Consider the following 27,598-nt stretch of genomic DNA (forward strand, 5'->3'; position numbering starts at 1 on the left):
AAAAGACCAAGCTCGTTCCACTTTTCAGTTAGTAAAATTTATTATAAAATTGTATAAAACAAATAGAAATAAAACTAGACAAAACTGGTATTAACCGAAATGTAGAATAAACTTGACAAGTCCTTGACTTATCCAGTGTCTGAGAATACAGTGCAACTTACTGCAATCAAAGAAAGCTTCAATTTTTTTTTTAAAGACCTTATTAGAAAGAGGTCCATCTGTCAGTATCCAATAGTTCTCCTGGAGTTAGATATCCATAGCAGTGAAAAGCAATACTTGGAGTAGTTCAATCTTTTCTTTGATGGGGGAGGGAATTTGCTGTCCCAGAATTTGGCAGAGCTTTTTCTGGATGCTGTAAATGCTACGCTTTATTTTATTTTTTTCAATATAATCATTTGACTGTAGTTTGGGTTTAGCAGCTTTGATAATTAAATTAATACGTTCATACACTGAGTCTCTTAAGTGCCCTATAAAAAAGGGTAGAAGCAATTGTTAGTTATAGTTTGTTTACCATAAGACTGATACTTTAGTTGTAATTACCCATGTAGTTGTAACAGGAAAATCTCAATTTTATCCCATGTTAATTGATATTAATGTGTGAAAAAAATAAGTTTTTTTAAAAATGCTAAAATATAGCAATATTTGTTTCATAAATAATTGTTTTGCATTAACAAGTGATGGCAAACCTGTAAGGTTGCACACAAAATAAAAATAGTGTTATACTGATGCACCAAACAACTCCATTTGGAACACTGAATTCATAGAAGCAAGGAGTCAGTGTCAGCCTAAACAGCTGTCAGCAAGTAAATCCATCTAGTACAAATAAAAAGATTACAGACTTGAGGCTTCTTCCAAAAACGCATGTATGCTTGTATAATGCACGACCCTTATATTTAGTGTTGCTGCAAGAGTTAACAGTTTTTGTCTTTGGCAGACTCCAACTCAATTGCAAAGAAAAAGTACACAATGGATTGTTTACTTTTGCAGTTGGCTTACTGCCTTAAAGAGAAATATTGAACAAATGGAGACCTTTGAAGTTCCCAAAAGCAAATACTTTTAAAACGGAAACAAACCTATCAAGCAAGTAATTTTTGTCTTGAATAGTTTTTAATCTCATATATTTAACCCTACTTTTGACCTAATTTCTCCCATTATGGTCAGATCACTCCCTGATGAGTATCCAGTTGTCTGGTACCACCCCACTCCATAAGGAGGCTGCACATATTACATTGGCCTGCTTCAGATGACTGATGGACCTGACTGGGTTCCAGAGGGAATTTGGGGTTCTGGAAAATTTGGTACATGGTCCAGCCGAAGCCTTCCTGCCTGCTGGAATGAGAAAATGGCTGTGGCTATGGACCAGATTACACCCAAGTAGCCTCTACATTCACGACTCTCCGAATTCTCACTAGATTTATGGTTGAACTAAAGAGAGATGAAGAGTACTGCTGCAAATGATAAAGAGTGAGGATGATTAAACATGAGCTAGAGCTGCTATTAGAGACTCTCTTGTATTAAAGATAGCAAAAAGTAATTATTTTTCTGCTATTATTACATCTACAGATAGTCCTTCCGTGGCCCTGTTCAAGTCACTGTGAGAAATATGCTGCATATCTAGTGAATAAAGTTACTTGGATATACTGTGTTGAGTTCCAGCCTTGGAGCAGGGCCGTTGGGAGTTATGGGGAACTGGTTCTTGCATAGTAATTTGGGAAGAGTTTCATCCTGTCAAGCCTGAGAAAGAGGACAGAGTTCTTATAACTGTTTGATCACTTCTGTGTTAGATCCATACCCTTCTTGACTGGTCGGGAGACAGTGGAGGATGGTGGGAGGGGGGTGGGGGTGGGGGCTGGTATACTGTGGTCCATGGGGTTGCAAGGATTTGGACACGATTTGGCAACTGAACAACAAAACAAACTCGACACATGCAAGATCACTATGTGACCTGCAGTGGCTCACAGGTTACCCAAGGGACCATCTTCCAGTGTTTCTACCTGTCCAATACAGTCTGGATGGGCATGCTCTGAGTCCCTAAGTGAAGAAATGTCTGTTTGTGGGATCTACAGTTTGTACCTTTCTGCAATACCACTTGCCCTCTGGGACATTCTCTCTTCATGTATTAGGATGGTCTTGAGAATCTGTTGGCCTTTGAAGAACTGGTTATGTGTACTGGCGAGAGGGCCTGAATGTGTGAAGGAGTCTGTTTCCTCGTTATCGTTATATGTGTGTATTATACTTTTCTTGACTTCTATTTATTTTTTGCATTGGGTTTTTAATTGGTTTAAATTGATTTTATGATTGTTCATCATCTGGGGTCATTTGTTTGAGATGGACAACCATGTAGGTAAGTAGGTAGGTAGGCAGAGATAGATGACAGATTCTAGATTTAGAGATAGAGATGATAGATAGATAGATAGATGATAGATAGATAGATAGATAGATAGATAGATAGATAGATAGATGATAGATAGATAGATAGATAGATAGATAGATAGATAGATAGATGATAGATAGATAAGGTTAGACTTACTCCAACCAATGGTAGCAGATAAAAAGATATGCCTGACATTGGCTCATGCCTCTCCGATGGTTTGAAAGAATTATGAACAAACAGAAATAAGCGAATTGCAAAGCACCGGGACTTAAAATTGCATGAAAGGAAATACACCTCAAAAAAATAAAGGGAACACTTAAACAACACAATGTAACTCCAAGTCAATCACACTTCTGTGAAATCAAACTGTCCACTTAGGTAGCAACACTGCTTGACAATCAATTTCACATGCTGTTGTACAAATGGAATAGACAACAGGTGGAAAGCACAGGCAGTTAGCAAGACATCCCCAATAAAGGAGTGGTTCTGCAGGTGGTGACCACAGACCGCTTCTCAGTTCCTATATTGTCTGGCTGATGGTTTGGTCATTTTTGAATGCTGGCAGTGCTTTCACTCTAGTGGTAGCATGAGACGGGGTCTACAACCCACACAAGTGGCTCAGGTAGTGCAGCTCATCCAGGATGGCACTTCAATGCGAGCTGTGGCAAGAAGGTTGGCTGTGTCTGTCAGCGCATGGAGCATGGAGGCGCTACCAGGAGACAGGCCAGTACATCAGGAGACGTGGAGGAGGCCGCAGGAGGGCAACAACCCAGCATCAGGACCGCTACCTCCGCCTTTGTGCAAGGAGGGACAGGAGGAGCACTGCCAGAGCCCTGCAAAATGATCTCCAGCGGGCCACAAATGTGCATGTGGCTGCTCAAACGGCCAGAAACAGACTCCATGACATGGTAAGAGGGCCCGACGTCTACAGGTGCTTATAGCCCAACACCATGTAGGATGTTTGGCATTTGCCAGAGAACACCAAGATTGGCAAATTCTCCACTGGCGCCCTGTGCTCTTCACAGATGAAAGCAGGTTCACACTGAGCACATGTGACAGACGTGACAGGGTCTGGAGACACTGTGGAGAATGTTCTGCTGCCTGCAACATCCTCCAGCATGACCAATTTGTCAGTGGGTCAGTATTGGTATGGGGTAGCATTTCTTTAGGGGGCCGCACAGCCCTCCATGTGCTCGCCAGAGGTAGCCTGACTGCCATTAGGTAGCAAGATGAGATCCTCAGACCCCTTGTGAGGCCATATGCTGGTGCAGTTGGCCCTGGGTTCCTCCTAATGCACAACCATGCTAGACCTCATGTGGCTGGAGTGTGTCAGCAGTTCCTGCAAGACAAAGGCATTGATGCTATGGACTGGCCCGCCCGTTCCCCATACTTGAATCCAATTGAGCACATCTGGGACATCATGTCTTGCTCCATCCACCAACGCCACGTTGCACCACAGACTGTCCAGGAGTTGGGGGATGCTTTAGTCCAGGTGTGGGAGGAGATACCTCAGGAGACCATCCGCCACCTCATCAGGAGCATTGTCAAGCATTGCAGGGAGGTCATATAGGCACATGGAGGCCACACACACTACTGAGCCTCATTTTGACTTGTTTTAAGGACATTACATCAAAGTTGGATCAGCCTGTAGTATTTTTTTTCCATTTTAATTTTGAGTGTAACTCCAAATCCAGACCTCCATGGGTTGCTAAATTTTATTTTCATTGATAATTTTTGTGTGATTTTGTTGTCAGCACATTCAATTATGTAATGAACAAAGTATTTAATAAGAATATTTCATTCATTCAGATCTAGGATGTCTTATTTTTGTGTTCCCTTTATTTTTTTGAGCAGTGTACTTTATTTTTATCTAAAGCTGGGGACAATATTTTGAGTATGGCACATTTTCCTCCAAGCTTGTAATACTTGAAATAGCCATTTCAGCTTAAACTATTTTATGTATCTCTGCTAATTCATGCAAGATTGTCCTAATACCTCTAGCTGACAATATTGATCCCTAATCAGACAGTTATAAAAAGAAGTTTATGAGCCATAAGCAAGTTGCTTACCTAGAACTATTGTACGGTAACTCAGCAATAATAAATTCATTTGATGAAGTATCTCATCCCATCTCTGCCACAATTTTTCCCTGTCCTGTGAATAGAAGGATTTTTATTCAGGTTTTCACAAATGCTGCATACTGATATTTTAAAAGGGCTTTGAAATACTATATTTCAAAGAACTTTCAACAACAACATATTAAAACCTATGCATAAACATTGTAGGGATGCACACCACATTTTGGGTTTCAGTTCTATTAATTTTAAATGAAGGAAAAAAGCACTAAATTACCTGATACGTTAGCAGCAAGGAAACGTGGTTCAGAAAATGCAATATTTTTGTCAAAGACAAAGGCTCTTTGGTTGGTATTGAGCAGTTATGTTGGAAAATGAGCTCCAACACTTTGCATCGTAGAAGGTGACAATCCATGGTGCTCAGAAAGATGTCTCTGCAAGTTGACACATTGGAAAGAGTAAGTTTTATGTTCTGCACTAGTTTGGGAGCAGAAATTTTAAAGATGCTCACGTCTAAACCAAAAGAACAATATAAGGAAACAAAGATGTCAAATGAAAGAGTCTTCTCTGAGTCTGCATCATTGGATGAAATGAAACTTGTCTGGACAAAGACAAACCAGCAGCATAGATGGTCTCAATTCTCTGTGGATTAGAGAAAATTTCACGCTCTTTTTAAGACCCCTGAAGCTTGCCTAAAAGGTTTGAACACTCTTATAAACTTCAATTATTGCCGAGAGAAAAATCAAAATATGCTATCCTGCTGCAGATGTTTACTTTGATACCTAGGAAATGTTCAGTCAAGGTTGGGGTAGATTACATTCTCAGCTTATCTGCTTGATTTCAGTTTGATAAACAGGACCTCAACACTCACAGCCTGAAGACATGTTATTAATGTGATGTGCTGTACTATCAAAATGGCTGATTTTTTAATATTAAAACTGTAGCCATAAGACTAATGGAATTTTTACTAAGTGACCTGGGGATGAAGTTGAAATGTGCTACTATGTAATTTAGGCTTCTATACTACAACTTGGAAATTTTACAACCTACATCCAGTCCTAAAACCACCTCAATAGTACTCTTTCCAAGATACTAGGTATACAACATAGTTCCACAGAGATACTATTAGCAAAAAAATGCATAAGTTGTAGAATGGACATTACTTGGAAAATTTAAGCCTGAATTTTTAGAATGTTGCCTCAAAAATTCCCCAGATAGTATCTTCCATTTTATGTTGAGCTAATTTAAATAGCTTAAAAGATCTTAAAGATGCCTTTCTTTAGAACACAGCCAAATGTCAACAATATTTTCCCTAAGTACTTTAAAATTAATTTTTAACCAAATTGTTCCTTATTGCCATGGGAATGAAGCAAACCAGTTTTCTTCACTTGGCCATCCTTTAGGTGTGCTGAACTGCACCCAAGCATGGCATAGCGGAAGTTGCAGTCAAACCACCTGGCAGGCAGACTGCAAAACACCCATTTAGATCCTGTATACTGGATGGATGAGGGAACCAGATAAATTCTGGCAAATGGATTAGTAGTCTGTTAATTTGTGTTATCAGAATATATTTTCTAAATTAAAGAGGGATGTTACAGAAGTATGTAAAACTGAGCAAGGGCTTTGGATTGCTGGAAGGTTATTTTTTCAGTCATACACTATTAGATTTTGGCATGATTCAATATATCTGAATTATAACAAATTCAGACCAGTAAAACATGTACTTTTTCTGTGAAATGTAATTCCAGAATTCATTGCCACAAAATATAGTATTTACCGACAGGATTCATTGATAAATGATGGGGAAAAAATCAGTCATTAGATATAATCCATACATGGAGATAATGCTCGTCAATAGTCTCCCTTCATCTTCCATGGATCTTTTTTTCCCCCAAGTTGGGTGAGAGAAATTCAAAAGTATTCATGGTGGTCATTTGAGAAAGTATTTAGAATTCACAATTAGCAAAGTGATCAGTGACTTATTTCTCCTGGCCACCTTTTTGTAGACTTTTACAAGCTCCGCTATCATTCTGCTGTATGTTTGGTTGACCAGCCTCTGTGTGTTGTGAAAGGTCTTTTAAAATTTATTTTTTTACTAGGGAGGGATGGGAATCTAGGGACTTCCCCACATGGCTCTTCTCTAGTTCTTAGTGACCTTTATTGCTGATAATGGTGATAGAGATACTTGATATTAGTTTAGCCACCTCTGGAGATCCACAGGTTTCCAAGGAATCCTATATTTACAGCATACAAATGCATACACCAGAGAACATGTAGTTAGCTTACATTCTTTCTGTATTTAAAAAAGTAATTTGGCATGGCTCTCCAACTCTGCGGTAGATCTTTAATCTTCTTCTTTTAGAAAAAGCATAAATTCAACACTTGCTCTTTGTTCAGAAATACCTGACCGATCTAGGAATATTAATGAGAACACGGCTAATGCAGAGTTGCACATCAATACAGAAAAAGTAAGTGTTGAGGAAGAGTGAATTCAATAGTTTATTTATCCCTTACCTTTGGCCCCGCTTGGGAATATTCAACAAGGAAGCAAAAATCACATCTGCAATTTTAGTGGCATTGCAATTTGGAGATTTGTCCACTTCAACTGCTATTGAAAGCATCCGTTGTAGAAGTGCTGCTTCCCTAAATCAAGGAAACAAAATGTTACTCAAATTCAAAAGTGGAAGTGTGAAACCACAGGCTAAGATAATCATCACAAACTTAAGGTCATACTCATATCAGAAGACTTGGGACACTGTTTTCATTTCTTGAATTACACTAGACAATACCATTTGGAATCTGCAATTTAATGAAACTCATGAAGCCTTGGGTTAATAAAAAAAAAATGAAAGGAGAGCCAAACAATTTGCTCCTAAGGTGGAGTTGCTATCAAAACTACTTTCTCTGCTTGACCTGCCATATAGTGGGGTTGAACTGAATGCTCTTCCCATGAACAGCAGCCAGATCACATACTTCTGTTATATTTTGTATCACTCTTGTAATAGGAGGGAAAGGCTATGGATCTTTTTTCTCTTGGCACTGGCCAAGAGAATATTGATAAAGGACATCTTTAATTGCCATTGTAATACATACTGTGTATACAGTAAATGGATTGCTCTAACAAGCTATACTTGGGCTGTCCTCCTGCATTTGGAAGCTGGTGCCAAATATACGGGCATTTTTGTGCCCTCTTGAAGCAGCACTTGTTACATTTTTGTTCCTTCATTGGTTTCCAGGTGCTATTCAAGATATTGGTAATGACCTATAAAGCCCTGTGTGGAATGAGACAGGGAAATTTGAGGGACAGCCTGTCCCTGATTACATCTACCATCCCATCAGATCCACCGAGAAAGGCTTGTTAAAGGTCTTGTCTACTGGGAAATGACATCTGATGAGACCCAGGAACAGAGCCTTTTCTGTCATAGTACTTGCCTGCTGGAAGGTCATTACCCCAGAATGTAGATTTAAGAGGGGCCTGATGACTTAGATGTGCCATCATATCTGAGGATCCAGCAGTAGTAATGAGTCTTGGCAATTGTTATATTAAATGGATGTATGATTTATATTCATCATCCATAATTGTTTTATTCATTTTTTAAACATGGTTTTAAGATAGTTATATGCTGCAGTGTTTATGTTTTACTATTTCTGTTGTTTTTAATTATTATGAGCCACCCATAGTAAAACTTGTGAGATGGGTAAAGATAGATGATAGATAAATAGAAAGATAGATAGATAGATAGATAGATAGAGTAGATGATAGATAAAGACAGTTCCATTTTAAGTCAGTCATAACTAAGTGCATTCCATACAATTAACACTTTTGGGGTGTGTTTAGGCCATCCCAGGTTTGGAAATATTTATTTATTTACATAAAACAACAGATATTATTTCATTTAAGATTTAGGAGAATTCAAGGAGAAAAACATTGTAATGTGAATTTCCAAGAAAGCAAACTTTTGAATCTGCTTACTTTTTAACCTGAAATTGTATGGAGGCATCGTCTTTCTGCATGGTCTCATTTAAGGAAAGTTCTGGAATAGAGTTACAGCTCTGACCTCTGGATTTGTCTATCAATACATTTTTGGTTTCTTGCAGCAATTTTCTGTGCTGAGAAAATCTGGCTCCAGTGACTACGGCTATTAGCCATTTAATCACTTCCCTGAACAGAAATAGGAATTAGAAATGCACACATGTGATATATAATTTCAGATATTGGTCATGCATGTTTTAAAAATAGTAATTACATTAAAGATACAATTCACAAGAATAAAAACTAATACAAACTTTAAGAATAAAAATAAGGATGCAAAAAAAATAGAAAAGGAAGAAAAAATATTAATATAGTATAGTAACTGAAAGGAAGTGATTCCCTCCCTTACAAGTATAAACAATTAATAACTGATCATCTCTTAAAAACAACACATTTTCTCTTCTTTCCATATCCCATCTCTTATTTATAAACAAATCCATAAAGCCTTGTTGTTTTAGTCCTTTTGTCAGCAAAAGTCTGGTAAGGATTTCCAGAGATAATATCTATTTTAATCTTAATCAAATAAACTAATTTTATATTTATTCCTTTTACTTCTAATGATCTTGATCTTTAGTCCCTTCAAATAATCCTAGAACTTTATTTCTTTTCACGTTTTCCTTGTCCTATTTCACAAAGTTCTTCAAAGTTTAAACCAGCCTTTTCTGTAAATCCAATGTAGGAAAATTACCCAGATCACTCCCTTGGTTTGTTATTTGTATATTCCTTTTATTTATTAAGACATCAGGTGGTTTCTTTTGTATGCTCAGTGTGACATCTTCTCTTTTTTAAATGTAATCTTTCGTTCCTTTAATTTCATCTAGTGTCCAAATTTTAAATTCTTGGTTTTTTTAAAAAAATAATCTAAAAAAAAGCATTTTCTCACAGGAAATATTCTTTATAATTAATTTCAAAATCTTATTTCAAATTTATCTGGGCCCTCAGTCTGTAAAATCTAAAACCTGATTTGTAAAATCAGAGTTTTAGCCACTTTTTCTGTTTGTTTCAGAAAATGTAAGACTTTTTTTTTTTTTTTTGCTAACGTTTGAAGGAATCTCAGCTGGCACTGTAAAAGCTGAAAAGTAGTTAACAAGCAGTTTCCACAAGTGATTACCTTCATCTCCCAGAGCTCTAAACCCACCAGGTTTAGAGCTTGCAATCTCTACACAAGAAGCAACTATCCGAAGCATTTGTGGGTGATCTCAAGTCCTCTCCTTAGCTAGAGAGGAATTATGGTCTACACACTGGCTCTTCACTCTGCCACAATCATCTTTGTCATTTCATCCCTGGAAGTCCCATTCACACAGGTAGCTGGTCCAATATTTCACAATATTTTTAGGTGGACGATAAGGAACTTGCAGTCCCCATCCTAAATTCCATAGCTCTTTGCATGACGGCAAATCAGACCGAGGGAAAGAGCAACCTGTCTCTTATTTGGCAGGCTGCTATGCATACAAGAAAAAGAACAGCAGAAGAAGCCAGAGAGAGAGAGAGAGAGAGAGAGAAGAGGAAGTGCCCTACCTGCTATTTGCTTTGTCCCCCACCCTCCAGCCCCACTGCTTTAGCTGAGGCTCAGGCAAGTTTGCTTTGGCAATACATCCAAACAGTGGACAATATTTGGAAACAAGGGATTTTCCCAAAGCCCCAGGATTCTTGACAATGAGTGAAAATGCAAATTACTTGACATTTCCGAAGCACTTGTCACAGGAAAGGACTGCCTTGGCAATGGATCTGTGCAGAACGCCAGTCCTGATCTTCTTTTGGAAGTCATCTTCTAAGGTCTGTATCATATACTGCAAGAAGAGGATTCGGCCAGGAATCATCTCTCCCTGTGGATGTCAGACAATTTGAAAGACAGAATAATGAGTCACAGTAGTGTACCAATATGAAAGCAACTGATCTGCACACATAGTGGAAGTCGCACCCAAGTAAATTGGTTACCAACTAGACAAACTGAGGTGGAACACTGATATTGTAAGAGGAAATCATAAAAACGAGGCATCTCTCAACAATTGGCTTTGTCCCATGTTCTGCCTCATTGATTCATTTGTGATGGAGTTTGTGGCTTTAGCATTTTATATAAAACAGGGTATCAATCCATTAATGTTGTTTGTTTGTGCATAGAGTTGTATGTGAGTGCAGCACCTTGTTTTGTTAACCCATAGTTAAAGTTGAACAGGGGGAATCAACCCACCCAGGGTTTAAAAAAGAACCTGTTGGGACTTGTGGGTGTTATGCATGCAGCCGGTACAAAAACAAGAAGGGGGGCCTGATTCACAGATGGACTTGGCTGCAAAATGTGATGTGTACTACCCACACTGCTTGGTAGTCACAGAGGGCTCTGCCAGTTGCATGTGATCCATACAGCTTCTGCCCTTCCAACAGGGAAAGTGAACAGTAAAAAACTGGACAGAAAAATTAAATTATTAATGACATTTGCTAATCTTGTGGATGATCCAGCATCCAACTCCTATTCTTGGAATTCAAGACTTAGCTATTTAGGGCATTCTAAAAAAAAAAAAAACACCTCCTCAGAACAGTCACACGATTGGTGCCATCCCACATTTAAACTAAACCTTCCAGAAGTGCTCCTATTAAACCAACTTCAGGCAGGCAATGATTATTGGGAAAACCTGTCTTCCAAGGAAAGTCTGTTTCATGACATGAAGGTCATGGTAGAAAAGCAACCCTGCACACCCAGAATGCTGCAGGTCATTAGGGGGGATAAGAGAATCCTCTACATTTAGCTAGTGCAAGATCTGCTGCTGTGCCTGCTGACATGTTCACCAGATGAATCCCACCTCTTTGACAAGTGCCAGGAAAATCAGATGATCCCGACAGTTCAAATGGGTATAAACATTTATTGTAAGCTTGAGCTCTCTTGTAAGCTGACCAGCCAAGAGAAATTAGTGGGAGATAAGAGTAGAAGGAATTCAAGGGGAGCTGAACTAGCGATCTCTTGTTGGTGCAAAGGGACTCAGGACTGATGATGTCTTTGACCCCTCCCTCGGGCTCAGCCTGGTCATTTCCTGCACTTTATTGCATCAGCAACTCTACTGCTGCCAAAGAGCGACATTTGGTGCAAATAGGAAGGCTTCCTCTAATGCACTATTAGGCTGCAAGTGGCATAACCAAAAAATGCAGTTTTAAGCAGAGGGGACACAAACCAGGAACTTAGTCAAAAAAAAAGAAACCCTTGGAGGAGGTAGATAAGAAGGAAACTAATTATTAGGTAAACAAAGGAGAAATGTCACACGAAGCAGACAAAATAGTCTGGGTCCGAGCACAACTGCAACCTTCCACCCACCCACCCACCCCCATCCCATCAAGTGCTGGTAAATCAGATTTGTAAATCAACAAATGTGATGTACAAATAAATACAGAGTTACAAAAGGACTTTGGGGATAAAAGGTAGCCTGTCCAGGCTTGTCTAGATTTGGCACCTTCTGATCCACTTGCTACTGCCTGGCACCTAGTTGAGAAGTATGCGGGAAGCAGTTTGTGTGTGTGTGTGTATGTGTGTGTGTGTGAAACAGAGAGATGGAGGGGAGGGGAGAGAGAGAGAGAATATGTATATTTTAACCAGTTTTGCTACTTCTGTAAATGTATAGGATCTCCTCCAAATAATTGATGTGCCAGAGCTCAGTTGAAAGTGATTTGTGATTTACTTCCTAGCTGTTGACTAGGGCTATGTCTCCTGGCTGCTCTAGCTACACCTGTTTGGAAATCCCAGGCAGAAAGCAAGTGAGACTTACAAGATGCATGTGCTCCAACAGGCTGGATGTGAGTGAGTCGCCATAGGAAAACACTGAGAGATGGTGAAAAATGTAACTCAGCTTTGGTTAAGGAAAACTTGAAGTCAGATGGCTTGACTGTGAGCAGTGGATGGCAGGAAGGCTACACTGTGCCAAGACAGCTTTCAAGAACAATCAGGGTTTTCAGGTTGAATACAAGGGCCACGTAGAGATGTCTAAGATACGAGAAGCAGGGCATTTTGCTGCATCAAAACCACATATAATAGGGTTAATTCATTTCAGCTCTACTTTCAGAACAGTCATGTGGTTCCAGGTGTGATTGCTTAATAAGCTCCGGTTTACTAATAACTTCAGTGGCTTTTTCTGCTGTATCTTCAAAGCAGACTGGTTTGATTCAAACTGTTTGCTTTTACATATTAAAGATTTTTCTTCTCATCTAAAGGGGGCTCATCAACATACCTGCACTTCCATGACCTCACTGAGCAGTTGCCAGTCCCACACCACTGTATCAGTTGTTGCTGGATGAAGTCTAAAAATTAAAATTAAGCTTTTTAAACCATCACATATTTGTTAAAACATTCTGCTAAACAGCTTGCCTGTAGTACATTTCAAATTAAAACTAACTTGTTGTTTCTTTGAGTTGTATTTGTTAAAAAAAAAAAAGATTAACGCTCAGATCCCTTCAGTTTAGGGAAGGGATCGCTAATCATTTTGAGCTCTGGCACTTATGACATTTAGAAATAATATTGTCATGCCCCAGCATATAACTTTTATATGCTGTTGCTCTCTAGCCCCATCTAGTGGCCGGAGGGACAAATACCAAGTATATTGTTTGAAGCTGACCCCACCTTTTTACCTATCAGCCTGCATTTTCAAAATAAGTGCATGCTGGGAAGCCAGACTCCATTTGCTTTAGCATTTGGAGAAGGTAGGAGCACAAAGAAGAATCCATCTTAATCTGTGGCACAAGTCATCCAAGGACAAACCTATATCCCACATACAGAACATCACTGCTGAGATTTAAATGACTTGTATTTATTAATTGTTATGTTCAGCAGTAACTCAATACTGTCTATCTTGTATTTTCTCATTGTATGTATTCCTATTTTCCCCAGTTTTACCATATCCTGTTCTTTCAATAAAGCATTCAGATCTACGCACAGTCTGTTTTATTGGATAGGTGGGTTTAGCTGCATGTTGAGCTCCACGTAGACTAACATGTAGTAAGGGCAGAACAATTATCTATGAAAACCTCTGCTATGGGAACAAAGCTTTGCCTTATCGATTATGATCTTAACTGATACCATAACCACAAAGCTAAGAAAGGAATAATGGCCTGATACAAAATCCTACCAAATAACTGGAGGAGTGGGAGAACACTTACGCCTGGATTTTCATCAACAACATATAAGCATCCTTCTGTATCTCCTGTTGCCCCTCTTGATGTTCTGGGCTCAGCAGAATCTGCCTGACCACAAAGGTTGTAACATCTTTTGGTGGATAGTATTTATAGGATACATAGTCCATAAGGAAATCCAAGGTTCCCTGGAAAAAATTCTCTTCCATTGTACTGGACACCATATTTAATCTCCGGAATGGAATAGGTTGGGTTTTTAGTCTTTTATCCTGTGTATAAAGGAAGATCAACATGCATATAGTATCTGGTAGTAATTATACGGGGTGAAAAACATCACATAATTTTATTGTTAAGATTGCCCATATTTAAAAATAATTTTGATTATTGCATACAAATTATAGACATTGGTTAGAATATTTCTTTCAGTTTCAGTTGAAAATGACAAACGTTCTAAATCAAACCTTGCAAAACTTGTGTGTTTGGTCTTAAACTGAACCATTTCACTAAATGGAATGTTCTGGGATATTAAGCACTATTTTTACAATAAAAGAGAAGATTAGCAAATGTTTGTTCTGGTTCAGTGATCTCTAACCTCTTGGAGCAGCAGACACACATCATAGGTTTCCCCCACCCCCACAGATGGGGTTGTGGGGAGGCGTTGGGGAATTGTTCATTTTCTCAAGGCTGCTACAGTAATGTAACCAATATTATACAATATCCATTAGATGGCTGGTGATATGATTCCCTGATGCACCCTATAGGTATGTATGGCTGGAGGGTAGGGATGGAGAAGAAATGACTGTACCTGCATGATGGTCTCGTCAAACAAATGACATGACTCTTGTACTTTCTTTAAACATCATGTCACTGTATAATCATGCTATTTGCATAATTATGTTATCTCGCATGTATTATTTTAATATCAGTGTAGCTTGTAAAGTTGCTGCTGTCTCCAGGATACTCATTATTACTTTCATTTGATCTTTTTCAGAGCACTAGATATATTTATCAACAAAGCTGTGGGTTACAACCATTTACCATTATTATTTTTAAGAGGTCTATATGGACTCCAAGGACTCTTAAAAAGAGGCTGGCACTTGCTTTTTCAACAGTCTTTATGAAATCAATGAGTGGAATAGTATAGTGGTTCTGAGAAGCACTAAAGGAGGTGCCCACAGGTACCACATTAGACATCTCCGTTCTGGTTTATCATGCCGGGTGCATTAATTTGAACATGCATATGGCCTTATTGGGCTCAAGCCTCATTTGATGTTGGCTATTACAATCTGCTTGGTCTCAGCCTTATCCTCTTTGATGAGATGCCTTCCACCTTTCAGTAACCAAGCCGGAGATTCTGTTTGACAACTCAATTAAGGAAGAAGATTCAGCAAGAAACATACACTGCTAGGATGACATGAATTAGAACATGTTGCTATCTGTACTTTAATATGAACTCTGTGCCTCCTAGAGGAGGTGAGATTGTTATTAAGTTTTTATAACACAATACCAAACAGTTAAATCAGAATGTAACAAGGCACCACCTGATAGTTGAGATTTGATAGATGTGCACATTGTGTGAACCCATAAGTGATTTCCTTGTAATTTACTGAATTAATACAGTTGGCTGAATTTCCATAACATACTGAGCCAAAACAAAGTAAATCATATTTTAGCTTAGATGATATCTGAACAAAATCGGAGAGGAACTCTGCTTTTATCAACTATATTTTGGAGAAGAGGTTTTAATGTTCATAATTTTTATTAATAAAGCCTTGAACTGTGGAATCATAACATAATGCCCAAATGTTTGGCCATGCCTGCTGAAAGTCCCAGCGTGACCCATTCCATTCCATTTCTGTCACATGGCAAAACTTTAATCTATTCTTTTTGGACAAAAATGCTTATGCCTTAATAATGGGGTAAATGTAATGTACCTGGAAGATGTTTAGTTGTGCAAACAGCTTTGATGCTACCATTGGCTTTGGATAGAAAGAAGACTAAATCTCATGATCTGCAAATTCACCAGATGTCTGTGTACATAAAACCACCTACTAGATCTATACCCAAGAATATTTATAACAAACAACTTTCCCCCAAAATGGCTGTGTTGTCAGCAATTTAAAGTGGCACTGACTTTTTGATGAAAAAGTGTGACTTTCCTCATGTTTTGTTTTATTTGATAGGAAATGTAGTCCTATCAATTCATTTGAGCTGGACGAACTGATAGCTTTCTGCAAACAAACTTATACAATCTAAAGCTGAGTTGTGGAGCCAATGTATTTCGCTGCAATTCTGAGTCTTAGAAACTCTAAAATCCAGATGGATGTGTACTTCAAAGTCCTGCTTGGGATATGGTTATCTCCTGCAAATTACCTTTCTTGACTCCTTTTCCACCACATTTTGGAGAAGAGGATGGTGTACAGGGATTCCATGGCAATACTGTAGCGTTTTCAACCAGACCTTGATATCAGTCCGCTTGGATTGTTCCTGAACATTTGATTCCATGGCATGCCGTGGTTTGTTTGCCTGGTGCAAAGGCCGATCAGTTCCAGGAACAGATCTGGCAGTGTTCAAAGAAGAGGAGCAGAGGCTTGGGGGTGGTCTCTGATGCCGGGGATAGAACTGCAAGTTGGGTTTTTTTTCAGATGAGCAAGCCTGGGGGGACGCTACCCTGTTCAATAGCGTTGGACGTTCAGTACCGTCATTGCCTGATGAGAAAGAGAAAACATCAGATTCCAGCTGAGGGCTTCCCAAAGATCCCAAATCACTGTTGTAAGTGGTGTGGCTGCTGCCTTCAGATTCCTCACTGTAGTTGGAATGGCAGGAGAAGCTGTTACTCGGGAGGTAGCCTAGTTTTCCTACACCTACTTTGGGGGAAGATCGCTCACGGTCCTGAACCCACATGGCCACTGGCACAGTACATTTGCTCTCAGCATCAACAACAGTGAGAACATTAGAAGAGCTGATGGGCTCAGGACAGACTGAAGTTGACGGCTTCAAATCCCAGGCAAAGCAGCTATGGTTCTGGAGGGAGTTGATCATGACCTCCTCAGGCTCTGTAAGATCAATTATCTCCAAGTCATTGCACGCTGTTGTTCGCACAACTATGTCTTCTCCAGTGAGATCAATAATATCCTACAGAAAGAGACAGGGGAGAGGAGATAATTTAAGGTAGTTAAAAGGCTGGACTGGATCCAAAGAAGCATATACAGTTTCAAGTCTTCACTTGAACACCCAGACTTTTGTTGACTTTGAGCCAGGTCAGATGCAGCAACAAGCACTCTCCAGGAAATCTGGAAAATAAAGAAAACTCCTATATATTAATTTCTGGTCAGTTGCTTCGCCTCCTGTTCATTTATTGAAACATTATGCAGAACGGCAAACAGAAACTCAACACCACAACAATTCCTTCTTATGAAGAAGGGGTCTCAAAACTTAGCAACTTAAAGATTTGTGGTCTTAGGAACTCTGGAAGTTGAAGTCCACAAGTCTTAAAGTTGTCAAGTTTGGAAATCTCTGTTATACAGGGATGCTGAGAACGTTAACCCACCAGTAGATATGATACTATTGCTTTAGCCCAGGTACTAAGGACATTACTGCCTAAGCACAGCCTTTCAGCTTCACATGGGGAAGCTGAAGAAAAAAACATTGTTATTGCCTATGAAATTCAGGCACCCGATTGGCATGGAGCTGGAAAGAACCCAGTCACTGAATTTGAGAAAGCTTAATACTTTTGCAAAGTTGGTTTTTCATCTCCCTCCCAAATACAAATTACTTCAAAGAAAGCAAAAGGGGTTTATTAACAGGGGGTTTTCATGCCTTTATATAGAATTACATACATTTGATATTTGTGATTGATGCATCATGAAGCAATCAATAAAAGACTTAGATCCTAGATGTCTTTCTACAAGTAGCAAATTTATCAGGTAAAATCCCTTTCTTTCTCACCCAGGTTTGTTTTGTTCTTAACATTTGTAAGTACATATTCAAAGACTTCAGAATAAATTTATATTGCCTAGTCTCTGAAAAGGCTAGGTTTAACTTCAGGAACTGACCTTTGGATGAAGAGAAAAATGGTTTCTTGAAGTTAAAAAAAGGCATAGACTGCCATGCTAAACTGCCACTACTTCAGGTTTTTGAACTCTTCTTGCTAGAATCTTGTGATATTTGAAAGATGCCTCAGAATTAGTGGGTTAACGGAATTTCTTTAGGGGAGAAAAGTGACCCACAAACTTTAATTGACTTTGCAAGCACATTGACCTATTTCCAGCAGGAATCCCCAAAAGCTTCAATCTTAACTTACTTTCCCCATTTCCTAGTCTTTCAAACTTTTGAGAGTCAATCAGTTTTCTGAGTAATAAAATACATTACTGAAGAGAAAAAACACACACACTTAAAATCCTGGATAAACTTTAAATATACAGGGAAATGTAGAAAATGCAAGTGCCAAATTCTGTGTTTACCACTTGAGTTTGGAAAACCTGATGCGCTCCACAGATTTTTGGATTATAATAATAAAATCTGGTCTTATTCAGTATTTTTCAATACTTCTGAAAAGTCACTTTTTAGTAGTCTTGCTATTGATGATATGGCTAGGGGGTACTAGATTGTTAAATTGGTATCTCTACATAAGATTAACTGAGTCTCTGAATGTGGATCCTTAGGTAGTCAAAATAGTCATATCGACATCTGTTATCATTCATATAGGAGAAGGAGACAAGTAGAAGAAAGCCTAAGAAATGTGATTTGCTTTAGATGAAAACGTTTGGGGAGGGAGGAAGCAGGAGGCAAAAAAAGAAAAGGAAAAAAGAAAAGAAAGGAAAAAAGAGCAAGCAAAACAGTCCAACAAAGACTGAGCATGTTTAATTAAAATGCTATCTATTCAAGGGAAAAATTGAGAATTGAGAGATTGGGGAAAAGAAGGAAGGGAATTTGGGATTCTGGAACAAGATGTCTTCAGAAGTACTTTGCACTGCTACACTTTGTTGCAAATCTCAGTGTTTGCTTAATGAAACAAGAGTAATTTGTAACTGAAGCGTGAAAAATTACAGAGGATGCATTTTAAAGAGTAAAAAAAATCAGTATGCTAAACTGGTTTCTCCTTTTTCAAAATAAATGGTCCTGATCTACCTGTTGGGCACAAGATGGATTCAAAGGGGAGATTTCTCGCTGAATAAGTAGCAGTTGGTTTTGCTTATACCAACATTCGCAACATAGCTTCAATTCATTATATAAAGCAGCAAAACACACATATTAAGAGCGCTGGCAAGATGTTTTTTTCCTAAATGGTTGTTGATTCCTCCTTAATTTTCTGACTGCCCATTGACAGATGCAGAAAGCACAAGAATAATGACCTTGCCTGGGAACGGAGGTCAAGCGCTGTAATCAGACTGTTAAATCTCAGGGTCAGTGTTTATTTATCACCCACTCCTTCCTGCCCTTGCTACCTCTGAAAGCATTTAGCTAATTGCAGCAGGCACAAAAGAAAAGTAGGGAGGATTATTTTACTAATTCTTAGATGTTCCAGCTGCTTCGCTCTTCTTCATACTAAGGTTCACCAAACTCTCAGAAGAAATATCTTTCCTATTATAAGCCCCCCCCCAAAATAACAGTGTCATAGTAACATGTTTCGAATAGCCAAAATACCCATGAGTGCCAATAGATTAATCCAATCTTATTTGATAATAGCTACTATCCTGAGTGTTGGCACAATACACAAACCTCCTAGCTGGTGGGATAGTAGCTGGCTTGTAAGGCAGTCTCTAGGTATCTTAGCTTGCCTAGGAAGCATGAACATACTAAGGGTACAACAAGGCTTTGGTTGCACTTGTGTCACTTTGGCCAAAATGGGCCAGAATTGACTGGTAAGAAAGTCGTTACTGTTAATAGGGAATAATGCAAGTAGGGCAGGTCCAACTAAAACTAATTTAAAAAAAATACTAAGAGGTAATCCTGATGACCAAAGCAATGGTGGGCATCAGAAATCATATCAATGGATCTGTTTGGTGATGATTGTGTTAAATGGAAGAGTTGTGACCTAGAATGTAGACAGAATAAATGCTAAAAGGCATGCTTTAATGACTCAAACGAGACAAAGAAAACAGGTAATCTTCTGTGTTCTTAAGAGAGAGACACAGAAGCAACCGATCTTCCGTAGATGAAGGCGACTGATCTTGTGGAGTAGAGCTAAGTGAAGGAATAATTTAGTTATGAACAAAGGGGCTAAAATGTATCTCAGAATGTATGAAATGACATTAACTAAATTGGGTAGGAATGAAAGCATTATTTGTTAAGAGCTGGATGATACATATCAGGGAATGGTGAATGGAGAAATGAATGGTGAAATGGAGCAACTTTTGGAATAAGTGTAATTCAGGGGGAAACCTATTTTGCTAAGTGAAACAAATGGATAATGATAAGAAGTCCAAGATCTATTACACAGACAGAAGCCAGGAAAAGCACCAGGGCCAGACAAGATAACTCCTTCTTGCTTAAAAGTCTGTGCTGACCAATTGGCCCCCATCTTCACCCGAATCTTCAATAGATCACTAGAGATGTGCTATGTTCCTTCCTGCTTCAAACGTTCTACCATCATCCCAGTGCCAAAGAAGCCCTCCATCAAGGAACTGAATGACTACAGACCAGTTGCTCTAACATCTGTAGTTATAAAAATCTTTGAAAGGTTTGTGCTGTCCCACCTGAAAACTATCACGGATCCACTGTTAGATCCCATGCAGTTTGCATACCAAGCAAATAGATCGACAGATGATGCTGTTAACATGGCTCTGCATTACATCCTACAACACCTTGAATCTCCAAATACCTACGCAAGGGTCCTCTTTGTAGACTTCAGTTCAGCATTCAATACCATCATTCCAGACACTCTTCTAAGTAAATTAAACCAACTAGCGGTACCTGAACACACTTGTAAGTGGATCATTAGCTTCCTAACAGACAGGAAGCAGCAGGTGAAGCTAGGCAGAATCACATCTGATAGCTGTACAATTAGCACAGCCCACCCCCACAAGGTTGTATGCTTTCTCCACTTCTCCCTATATACTAATGACTGCATCTCAAACAATCCATCTGTTAAAATACTGAAGTTTGCTGATGACACAACAGTGATTGGTCTCATTCGAGACAACGATGAATCTGCATACAGACAGGAGGTTATACAACTTGCCTCGTGGTATAACTGGAGCAATCTGGAACTGAACACACTCAAAACCGTAGAAATGGTGGTAGACTTTAGAAGAAACCCTCCCATACTACCACCTCTTACAATTCTAGACAACGCAATATCAACAGTAGAGACCTTCAAATTTCTCAGTTCTACTATATCACATGACCTAAAATGGACACCTAACATCAAAAACATCATCAAAAAAGCACAACAAAGAATGTTCTTTCTGCGCCAACTCAGAAAGCTCAAACTGCCCAAGGAGCTGCTGATCCAGTTTGACAGAGGAATTATTGAGTCTATCATCTGCACCTCTATAACTGTCTGGTTTGGTTCTGCAACCCAACAGGACAGACACAGACTTCAGAGGATAATTAGGACTACAGAAAAAACAATTACTACCCACCTGCCTTCAATTGAGGACCTGTATTCTGTACGAGTCAAAAAGAGGGCTGTGAAAATATTTACAGACCACTCACATCCTGGACATAAACTGTTTCAACTCCTTCCCTCAAAATGATGCTATAGAACATTGCACACCAGAACAACTAGACACAGGAACAGTTTTTCCCCCAAAAGCTATCACTCTGCTAAACAAATAATTCCCTCAACACTGTCAAACTATTTACAAAGTGTACACTACTATTACTATTAATCTTCTCATCACTCCTTATCACCCATCCCCTCCCACTTGTGATTGTAGGACTGTAACTTTGTTGCTTGTATCCTTACGATTTATATTGACTGTTTCCTAGTATGATTTGATTGTTGACGTTATGATTCTTGATTCTTAACGAATGTACCTTTTCTTTATGTATACTGAGAGTATTTACACTAAGGCGAATTCCTTGTGTGTCCAATCACACATGGCCAATAAAGTATTCTATTCTATTCTGTTCTGTTCTGTTCTATTCTATTGAGAGCAGAAAGCACCAAAAAGAGACTGGATCCTTCAGAGACCCAAGAAAAGATGAAAAATGCAATGGTGATAGTTCATACAGTATTCATTTAGAAGGAGGTCTGTCTTAAATATGTGTTTCAAACATGCAGCTTATTCATGCATACATGAAGAAATACAATTTAAGGGCATGGATGATACGATTGCTTACCACAAAAGACTGGGATAATGTGTAAAGGATATAAGAATGATAAGATGGTCTGAATATGAGATTAAATTTGGGGGTGGGGACTGGATAGGTCAAGAGAAAAAAATGGGCATGAAAGAAAACTAAAAAGAAAAGAATACAAGTGGGAATGGAATGGGCTAGGATAGGAAAGGGACCTTGGAGGTCTTCTAGTCCAACCTCCTGGTCAGGAAGTGAAAATATGAGATCTGCAGATAGAAATATTAGAAAGAAAAACTCAACTAATTGAATGGAAAGTAGATTACAACACATGTCCTGGAAGCTACTTAGAATCAAGTAAAAATGATTTTTGCAAATGGCACAGTTGGCTGCAAAGTTGCATGAACAGGAAGTATGAAACAGTGGAATGAAGTGAGAGAGATTGTCAACAAGGAAAAAAAATCACACAGGAAATGACTGCTTCAAACATGGAAGATGAGAGAAAGAGATTGAAAAATGTGTCAATAGACAAGATAGCTGTAAATAATGTTGTTAAAGAAAACAAGGAATTGCTAAGATTGAATGGCTGAGAAAATGGAGAATAATTTTGATGGCAATAAAAAAATGTTTGTGGAGCAAATGAAAAAGAGCTTAATGCGGGTGAAGAGGGATTAGATTTAAACCTAGAAGTGAGCTCTGCTGGCATGTGAGCTGTTGCCCGGATCAGGTCCACTGCGCATGTGCGTGCACCTCCCACCAGCCAGCTGATTGCCAGGTATCCGCTGTGCATGTGCAGGGGGTGCGCAGGAGATGTGTGTGCATGTGCAGAGGTATGTGGTGTACGGTGTGGCTGCACATTGCATTATGGGTGCAGGCACACATGCAGGGGTGGGATTCAATTTTTTTAACAACCAGTTCTGTGGGCATGGCTTGGTGGTCATGTTATTGGCTGGGCGTGGCCAACTCAATATCACTCATATCGAAGCAAGCATCTCCTCGCCTGGCCTCTCATGACTGTGGGGATGCTGCAACAGTCATAAGTGTGAAAAATGGTTATAAGTCACTTTTTCCAGTGCCATTCTAGCTTTGAATGGTCACTCCACACAAGCAAAGTACCAGAAAAGGAGGGGGAAAAAAACTCCAGAGAAGTTCCTGAGACAGGAAATCTAGTCCTGCCAAGAATGTAATAAGGATTAACGGAGAGGCAGTTTCTGTAAGCAACACCAGAATGTTTCCTTCCTGCCTTCCTTACAGGATTAGACCAGTAATTTCTTCTAACAACCGGTTCTCCCAACTGCTTACAATGTTAACAACCGGTTCTAAAGAATAGGTGTGAACTGGTAGAATCCCCTGCACACATGCGTGCATACACAGCTGCACTTTCGACATGCGATGAGAAAAAGGTTAACCATCTCTGTTATATAGGATTAAATTGAAAAATAGTAATTATGTGCTTCTACTTTAACAACAAACTAGCATATGAAGCTCTGAAGATCTACTTAAACAACAACTCCCTCCCCTATGATCCTCATCCAAAGTACCATGGAGTAATGGACTCTCTCCTACAAGATACACCTAGGGAATACAGTGGTAAAAACCAATAATAGGAACAACATATTCCAGAAATTATGTGAAATTAATGGGGAGCTTCAGCTGCCACCCTGAGGTTATCAGGACTGGGATTTGTCTTCTCTGCAGCAGAATACTGTGCCCTTGGATGGCTTAATAGCTGCCATACTAGTAATGCCAGGCTCAACACTATGAGGATTATAAGCGGATGTATTAAAACCACCCTGACTAGCTGGCTTCCTGTTCTGAGCCAAATAGCACTGCCAGCTTTACAAAGATAAAATGCACTTATGAGAGAATACAGAAAAATTATGAGCAACTCACTTCTACCAGTACATGCTGACCTTCCTCATTTATCAACCGGAAGACTCATATCCAGGAAGCCCCCACTGGCACAACATCTGCCGAACAACAATTAAAGCCAAATGCGTCACTGAATGCGCCCACATAAAAGGTGCCAGGCTACTGAAGTACCATGTCAGCAATGGACAATCCTGAACAGGATTCACATCTCACACCTTTGCTGGGGCTCACTGTATAAATGGGGCAGAGTATCCTCCCCTCAGTGTGACTGCGGAGTCACACGTCAAACTGTAGTTCACATTATGACTGGCTATAAGTTGACAGCAAAAACCGGTCCAGTAACTGATTTTTTAAAAAATATAAACGATGCTGCATTTGAGTGGTTAGATGGCCTAAGCATTGGTATTTGAACATAGAACTCTTTAACATTTATATTTTATTGTGTTTATTCATCTAGGTGAAAAGTTCATATATATTGCTAGTCCATGTGTGATATGCCATATGCTAAACAAAATAAACAAACTGAATGATTTTAAGATATACAAATATTCACAGTAAGTTGAAAGAAACTTGAAAGAAACAAAGACGGCATAAATACGTGTATCTCCACCTTGTTATATAACAGTAAGAGTTTGGTATATTAAGAAGAAGAAGAAAAAAACATAGCGGGAAGGAGTTATTTGTGTTGTGTGTGAGACAAAACAAGAAGAAAGGGGGCCAAGAACAAATGGTTGATATGTCCTGAATACAAAAGTGAGTGATCAGCTGAAAGAGGATGATACAGAGGGAATAAATGAGGACTGCAACGAGGGTGAATGAGTTGAGAGTTTCGGCTCATTTTCCTCTATAAATAAATGAACAAATATATTCTTGCCTTCTCTTTATCTAGTTTTAGGACTTGTGTGGAGAATGGATGTCTTAGGTCATACTGATGTAGAAGTATTGAAAATTCAAAAGGGTTCACAAACTTTTAAGCACCACTGTGTTTGAGGGTATCATCATAGAGAAGGTTGCTTAGTCAACAGTACAATGCTAAATTAGCTGTATTAGCTTGGAGAAGGTAGCAAATGATGGCTTTCCCCAGGGAGTTATAGACACTTATCTTTTGGCATGATAAAGTTGTATTTATGCCAGATAATTTTACATTTTTAATTTTAAGTTCTGGAAAGTGTAATTCCAACATGATAGTTACTATTTATTTCAAAGATACTTATCATTAAGTGTTGTACCTTATGATTCTTGACTCTTGACGAATGTATCTTTTCTTTTATATATACTGAGAGTATTTGCACCAAGACAAATTCCCTGTGTGTCCAACCACACTTGGCCAATAAAGAATTCTATTCTATTCTATTCTATTCTATTCTATTCTATTCTATTCTATTCTATTCTATTCTTTCTCCGTTTTCTTAAACAGTACTTTCAAAATATTTTAAAACTTGTTCACAGTTCAAGAGAAACAATGTTCAATGTAAAATAAAATAAAACAATTAGAATCACCACCCAAACTATGCACATTCAGAATGACCTTCATTCATCTGGAGCCACTCATTTTGTAGACCATACCAGAATTGGAACTGAATGGAAGTGAATTGGCAAACAATTGAATACATTTTAATAATGATCTGTCATGTTTCACCAATCATGCTCAGTAATAACCTGTTCCACCTGTTCCAAAGCAGCTTAAACTCCCAACGTTTTCAAAGAGCTGCCAATTTTAGCAAGACTATATTAGAAAATTAATACATTTGGTCAATATAGTACTATCAAATCATCTTGCATAGAACTTTGGCCATTACTTTTTTCATTTTGTGTCAATCCTCTGCTGCAAAGATTGTTACAGAAATTGCTAGACACGCCACTTTCCTTCCTTTCTCCTGGTGATGCATGTGATGGCTTTCTTTTATTTTCAGCAAATCATACAAGTAGTCCTTGACATACCATCATTTGTTTAGTGCACATTCAAAGTTACAAGAACACTGAAAAAGTGACTTATGGCTGTTTTTCACACTTATGACCATTGCAGCATCCCCATGGGCACATGATCAAAATTCAGACCCTTGGCAACTAGCGTGTATTTATGACGGGGAATTTCATCACCTTTTGTAACCTTCCCAGTTAGCTTCTGACAAGCAAAGTCAATGGGGTAAGCCGGATTTGCTTAAAGACCACATGATTCACTTAACAATTGCAGTGATTTGCTTAATAACTGTGGCAAAAAGGACATTAAATGGGCCAAAATTGACTTATCAATTGCCTTGCTTAGAAACAAACATTTTGGGCTCTATTGTGGTAATATTTGAGGTCCACCTGTATTGTATAGACTTGGGAAATTGTATGAACTTATTTCTAGATGTCTGCATACAGCATTTTTATGTTTTAATATGGACATTTCATGGATTTGCATGTAATCAACATCCATTTCTTCTTCTGTTTCTTAAGATAGTTTCTAATTTTTGCTATCCTGTGATTTAAGTCATTACATTACATTGTATCATGATAACATACATCCTTGCAAACTTCCCTGTCCGAAGGGGGAAAAAACCCAGTCAGATTCAGCGAGAGTGATGTTACTTTCACCAATTTTCCTCTAAACTGAAAGTCAATCTCAGGTTTCAGTTTCAAGCTATCTATCGTTTCAAGCGATAGATAGCTTGGATTGTATGAACCATACGGTGAGCTCAGGTTGGGACAGGTTTCTACAGACTTTCAGGTCGGGACACTTTCCTTGTTTAATCTGTCAACAGCCCTTGGACTATTTTAAGGAATTTTACCGTTATCGGCCATTGTCATTTAAATCGGGACTGTCTTTTTAAGCCGACATTAGGGCATTTACTAGAGTCACGCGGTGGAGCAGATATTTTACAAGCAGAAACCCCGAGGTTCAATCCCTCATGACTTAAGCAGATCAGAGGACAGGGAAGGGGGTCTCGAAGACCCCGGAGTCTTGTTGCCAGTAGGACTGGGCGAGATGGACAAGCGAGTGGCAGTTTCCAATGGCTCTGAGGTGTTGAGAGAGAAGCCGGTTGGGAGCTAAAATGAGGGTTAAGAGCACGACACGATCAAGCGCCGAAACGGGATTCCAAAGGAAACCGCAGCGCAGGGACCTCTCCCAATAAACTCCATCCCGGGAGCCGAGGGGAAACGCGTGTAATAGATAAAGAAGCAATAGGATTTCCGAAGACAGCGCAGGTTCGCTTTACAGGGCAAGAGGGAAACCCAGCATTAAACGACACTACGGGCAACTTCGCTTCAGAAGCGCGCTTCCTCTTCCCCCTAAATTACCCCCGCATGCTTTATTGCCACTCGCGTTTTCATCCGAAGGACGGATCTTTCTTTCCCCGCTCGCCAAACCCGGCTGCTCTGGGAAACCCGAGCCCGGCGTTTTGCAAGCCTCCCCCGGTCTCGCCGCAGCACGCGCCGAGAAAAGAAGCGGCTCGAGGGGAAGGACAGACCGGGGGTGGGGGCGGGGGCTCCGGCGGCTCCGGCAGACGGGGAAAAATCGGGACAGCCAGAAGCCGCCGGGTGAAGAGCGACCACAATCAAGGGAATCTTCTCCCGCAACCTCGAAAACAGGAAACACCACCATCTTTACTGCGGGCAAACGACGCCCTGCTCTGCCCTGCCCGACTCACCAGGGGCCGCGACAGTTGCCCTCGCCTCCATTTCCTCCTCTGGAGAATGCGCCCGCGACGGAGCCGCGAGGGACCCTCGAAGTCTTCCTCTCCCGAATGCGCTTCTCGGGGGTGCAGCGCACCTTCATCCATCGCGCCCCTTTCCGCGGTCCGCCTCCGGAGGGCGTGGCCCGCGAAAGAGGCGTGGCCGGTCAGGTCCTCGCCCACGCAGCGGTTGGCTTCTGTTCCTTCGCCTCGGCTTAATGCAACTCTGACC

The 27,598-nt window shown here is 39.6% G+C and overlaps 1 protein-coding gene across 2 annotated transcripts; it reads right to left on the reverse strand.

Moving 5' to 3' along the window:
• Nucleotides 1–21: 21 nt before the first annotated feature.
• SIMC1 (SUMO interacting motifs containing 1) lies at nucleotides 22–27,518 on the reverse strand. Of its 2 annotated transcripts, none has more exons than XM_026696698.2 (10): nucleotides 27,343–27,518; nucleotides 15,965–16,726; nucleotides 13,619–13,860; nucleotides 12,694–12,763; nucleotides 10,160–10,308; nucleotides 8,423–8,611; nucleotides 6,964–7,092; nucleotides 4,727–4,883; nucleotides 4,444–4,528; nucleotides 22–467 (listed from the first exon to the last, which is right to left on the reverse strand). In XM_026696698.2, the coding sequence occupies exons 1-10, from the start codon at nucleotides 27,472–27,474 to the stop codon at nucleotides 247–249; spliced, it is 2,136 nt and encodes a 711-aa protein (XP_026552483.2). In that variant the 5' UTR covers nucleotides 27,475–27,518; the 3' UTR covers nucleotides 22–246. The 2 variants fall into 2 exon arrangements, with proteins under 2 accessions (XP_026552483.2, XP_087780327.1); XM_087924201.1 differs by having other exon boundaries at nucleotides 15,965–16,884; nucleotides 27,343–27,509.
• Between the last annotated feature and the right edge of the window lie 80 nt (nucleotides 27,519–27,598).

This window comes from Pseudonaja textilis, chromosome 2 (genome assembly GCF_049901715.1).
Source record: "Pseudonaja textilis isolate UNSWEBS1 chromosome 2, rPseTex1.2, whole genome shotgun sequence".
Classification (NCBI taxonomy): Eukaryota; Metazoa; Chordata; class Lepidosauria; order Squamata; family Elapidae; genus Pseudonaja; species Pseudonaja textilis.